Source organism: Haplochromis burtoni, unplaced genomic scaffold (genome assembly GCF_018398535.1).
Source record: "Haplochromis burtoni strain Fernald_Lab_line unplaced genomic scaffold, NCSU_Asbu1 Contig_223, whole genome shotgun sequence".
In the NCBI taxonomy this organism is placed as follows: Eukaryota; Metazoa; Chordata; class Actinopteri; order Cichliformes; family Cichlidae; genus Haplochromis; species Haplochromis burtoni.
Genome location: NW_024582584.1, coordinates 1,049,056 through 1,052,991, shown reverse-complemented (window position 1 = coordinate 1,052,991; position 3,936 = coordinate 1,049,056). Strand labels below are relative to the sequence as shown.

The following is a 3,936-nucleotide window of genomic DNA, read 5'->3' as shown; positions in this document are numbered from 1 at the left end:
CTGTACCATGTGAAAATAACTGCAACCAAAGGAAAAGCTGTGGCTCGATGTGGAGGCTCTCTGATCCACAGAGAGTGGGTTCTAACTGCAGCTCACTGTTGGAAAGATCAATCTGGATGGTGAGAAAATGAGAATTTCACTTAAAACTTAAGATTAGACAGAATCAAAAAGGCCAGAGGCAAAAATCATTACTGATATTTGTTCTTTATTTTCATAATAAAGACTTTGTTATAACCATTTCCATTGTTTAGGACTATGTCTGCATATGTAGGAATTCATCCAGGTCCAGGAAGTATGGTTACAATTAGGGATCACCAAATCTTTGAGGACCTAAGAGGAAAACATGACATCATGCTACTGAGAATCTCACCGGCATCGATCAGGACTGACCTTGTTCAGTTACCTGATTGTTCCATTACTCCGAACATGTGAGTTCCAACACAAGCATGATAGGTTTTCTTTTTAAACTGTCGTTGTAACCTGAGTTATTTAGATTTTCTTACATGCTTAAAGCAAATCTGCAAGTATGCTTTAGAATGAGAATAAGACTCTTTACTTTAGGAGATGCATTCATGACCCAGAGTAAAGGACAATAAAATATGAGAGTGGCATAAAATTCAGAGAATAATCAGAAATTTAATGTTTAATTTTTGAATCCTCAAAGTTAATTTAGCTTTAGTCATAGTGAACTGGAAATACTCACAACACATGGATGGACTAATTAATTATTATTCTTTAATTTGTAGAGGAAATGAAATTAAAATTGCAGGCCTTGGTGGTTATCTAGTAAATCTACAGAACATCGCACGTAAGACCTATTTTATTTTATTTTATTTTTTCATTTTTCTAGCTTACATTAGAATTTGATTTTGGCTTGTGAGCCTGTTTTAATTTTACAACTGTGATGACATGCAGTATTTATTTGATTTTATGGTGGATATACTCTCAGTTTCCCTCCTTTTTAAATGCTGCTCAGCTTCACACATTTTGTTCCAGAAATGAGTGAAAGCGTGTTTCTGATCTGATTTCATTGCATGAAACACTGAGTAGCTTTTGTTCTTTTCCTCTTTTTTTTTAGTCCCTGATGAACCGCCTCATCTCCAGTGTGCAAAGATGCATGTTGTTAACTGTGAGCTTAATCTCACTCCATGTGATTTACCAGTATTATGGCCAAATGGAAAGACGATGTGTTATGAAGAAGCTGGAGTGGACACATGTCCGGTGAGCTGCCATGCTGCTAACATTTACTCTCCATTATCCGATGTTTTAAAATAAACCTATGGATTATATTTCCTTTCTCAGGGTGATTCTGGTGGTGGAGTGTTATTCAACAACACGATTTATGGTGTTCATGTTGGAAGTGGGAAATGTGTCTGTAGCAGATCAGCTGTTTCTCTGAAGGTCTGCTCTTACATTGGTTGGATAAACAACTTCATTACACCAAATAATGGAAAATAATTCAATTAAATAAGATTTCAAGAAAAAAATAAACAATCAGCTCTACAAGAAATATGTGTGGTGTGATTTGTTTCTATCCCAGAACCACTTTTTCTCAGAAATGTAAATTTATGTGTATAAAACCACACACCTTATGTGTGGTGTGAATATAGTTTCAGATAGTAGATCATTTTGTTCTTCAGAAACTGTGAAATTGACACTGTGAAGATGGAAACCGGGTTTGTGACATGCCATCAATCAGCTGCAGGACACCTAATGATGAAACACCGCTTCATAAGTCAGAATAACATTTTGGAAAGGATGGACTGCACGGAAAGGAAAATTCGGAGGTCATCAAGAGTCACCTCTAAGTCCTCCAGCGCATCATCTGTGAGCGGACAAGAAACTGCTGCTAAAATCGCTGCAGCTCAAGCAACATTGAAAATCATACATGAACAACAGTGTCAGCAAGCAGAGCTTCTGCAGCTGGAAGCTGAAAATAAAAGACAGATTGCAGAATAAACAGCTGAGGCCTGTAGATGATGTTTAAGGATGGAGGAAGAAGAAGCACAGTTGCAAGCAAAACTTGAGGTTGAAAATGCTGCCAGGCGAAAGGTTTTGGAAGAGAAGTGCAAGGAACTGGAGTGATTGGAAGCACTCAAACAGTTAAGGCTGCTAAGGCATCCATGCAAGTGTAAAAGCAAGAGCAAGATGAAGATTCAGGAGAAGAAATTAAGCAGTTACTACTTGCATGAAAATCTGAAAGGGAAAAGGAAGGAGACTCAACTCATCACACAAGTCACATATGTAACTCACCAGAGTTACATATGTGACAGATGTTCACCACAACAAGCTATTATACAGCCACAGCATGACGGTAGCATTGCAGCACTTGCCATAGCAGATTCTATTAGTGCTAGTCATCTTCCTATGCCAAAGCCAACAACATTCAGTGGTGACCCACCAAAGTATAAGAACTGGAAAGCTGCCTTTCAAACTTTGATCAAAAGAAAAAAAAGACACCAGGCTCTGAGAAAATCTACTATTTGTGCAAGTACGTTAGTGGACCAGCTAAGAAGGCTGTTGAAAACTATTTCCTGTTAGGCACTGAGGCTGCTTATAAAGCACCATGGGAAGTTTTAGATGAGAGATTTGAAAACTCTTTTCTTATTGTCAAAGCCTTTAGAGATAAACTTAGTGCATGGCCTAGAATTGGCTCCAAGGACAGTTTAGAACTTAAGTGTTTGTAGACTTCCAGCGTAGCTGTGAAGCTGCTGAAAGCCAGATTAAGGGTCTACAGGTTCTTAATGACTATAATGAGAATCAAAAAATCCTCTCTAAGCTTCATGATGGGCTGACTTCAAGGTGGAACAGAAAGGTCTCGATGATAGAAGAGAAGACTGGCAGATTTCCAAGCTTAGCCAGTTTGTGCAGTTTCTCATAAGGGAGGCCAGGATTGCATGTAATGTTGTGATTTCACTCCATACCTTGAAACAGTGTGATGGAGAAAAGGCCAAAGCACAGTGGCCGGGGTGGGTATCTTGCTGTCTGTGCGTTGGAGTTTTTCCCAATGGGAGAGAGGAACAGGTCCTGTGCTTTTGGTGCAAGAAACGGGTCCTGACAGTTGTCTGTATCTATGTGCCGAATGACAGTTCAGAGTACCCGGCTGTCTTGGAGTCCCTGAGTGGGCTGCTTGAGGTTGCTCCACCTGGGGACTCTTATATCTTATTGAGAAACTTGGGTGCTCATGTGGGCAATGACATGAGCACCCAAAAAAGGGCTATGGTTACCGTGATCATTTACAAATATCTCTAAATCACAGAAAATACTAAACACTCTTAAATTTTTAATCACATAAAAGTGATTTTTGAGTAGAAATAAAAAGATGGTTTTTGCACTAGGATTTGTAGTGGTCTGAAACTTACACAGACTGCAATTTTCCTCATTATGACACAATGCTAAATCTTACACTTCAAAACCCTTCGTTTAGGCTGACTGGCATCTGACTATTTAGACCTGTTTTCTCTTGTATTTCCCTGCCTAAGGTTTCTGACCGAAAAGAAGAATCCTGATACAAGCCACAAGCAAACATGTATATGAATCTACAGCCTGCAGAAAAGAGTGATGCATGCATGCAGTACAGTAACATTCAAAAAGACATGGACTGCTCAGGATTAACTGACTAAAACCACAATGCCAGTTGCTGGGATTGATTGTAAAAAAGTACTCTGGATTCTCTGGATATATCCTGTACTTCACCCCAGTTAATGTGGTTGAAACCCCAGTGTCATCTCCCTGGTTTCAGTATGATGGCTAAAAATGATTTGTAGATGGATGGATGGATAGATGGATATCTCTTCACTGATGTCAACATCATAGACTCAGATGATAAATGGTAAATGGTCTGATTGTTATATAGTGCTTTTCTACTCTCCAAGAGCACTCAAAGCGCTTTATATAACATGCCCCATTCACATATTCATACAAGCACTTTCTCCT

General features: G+C 39.0%; 1 protein-coding gene across 1 annotated transcript; it reads left to right on the top strand.

The window, feature by feature from the left end:
- Nucleotides 1–226: 226 nt before the first annotated feature.
- On the top strand, nucleotides 227–1,497 carry LOC102292407 (thrombin-like enzyme cerastocytin). Its single transcript, XM_005936834.3, has 4 exons — nucleotides 227–428; nucleotides 747–808; nucleotides 1,079–1,221; nucleotides 1,303–1,497. The coding sequence occupies exons 1-4, from the start codon at nucleotides 256–258 to the stop codon at nucleotides 1,456–1,458; spliced, it is 534 nt and encodes a 177-aa protein (XP_005936896.3). The 5' UTR covers nucleotides 227–255; the 3' UTR covers nucleotides 1,459–1,497.
- Nucleotides 1,498–3,936: the final 2,439 nt, after the last annotated feature.

Coding starts and splice junctions, on each gene's coding strand:
- LOC102292407 (XM_005936834.3), top strand. CDS start 256: ATGTCTGCATATGTAGGAATTCATCCAGGTCCAGGAAGTATGGTTACA. Junction 809..1,078: donor AAATCTACAGAACATCGCAC/GTAAGACCTATT, acceptor CTTTTTTTTTAG/TCCCTGATGAACCGCCTCAT. Junction 1,222..1,302: donor CTGGAGTGGACACATGTCCG/GTGAGCTGCCAT, acceptor TTCCTTTCTCAG/GGTGATTCTGGTGGTGGAGT.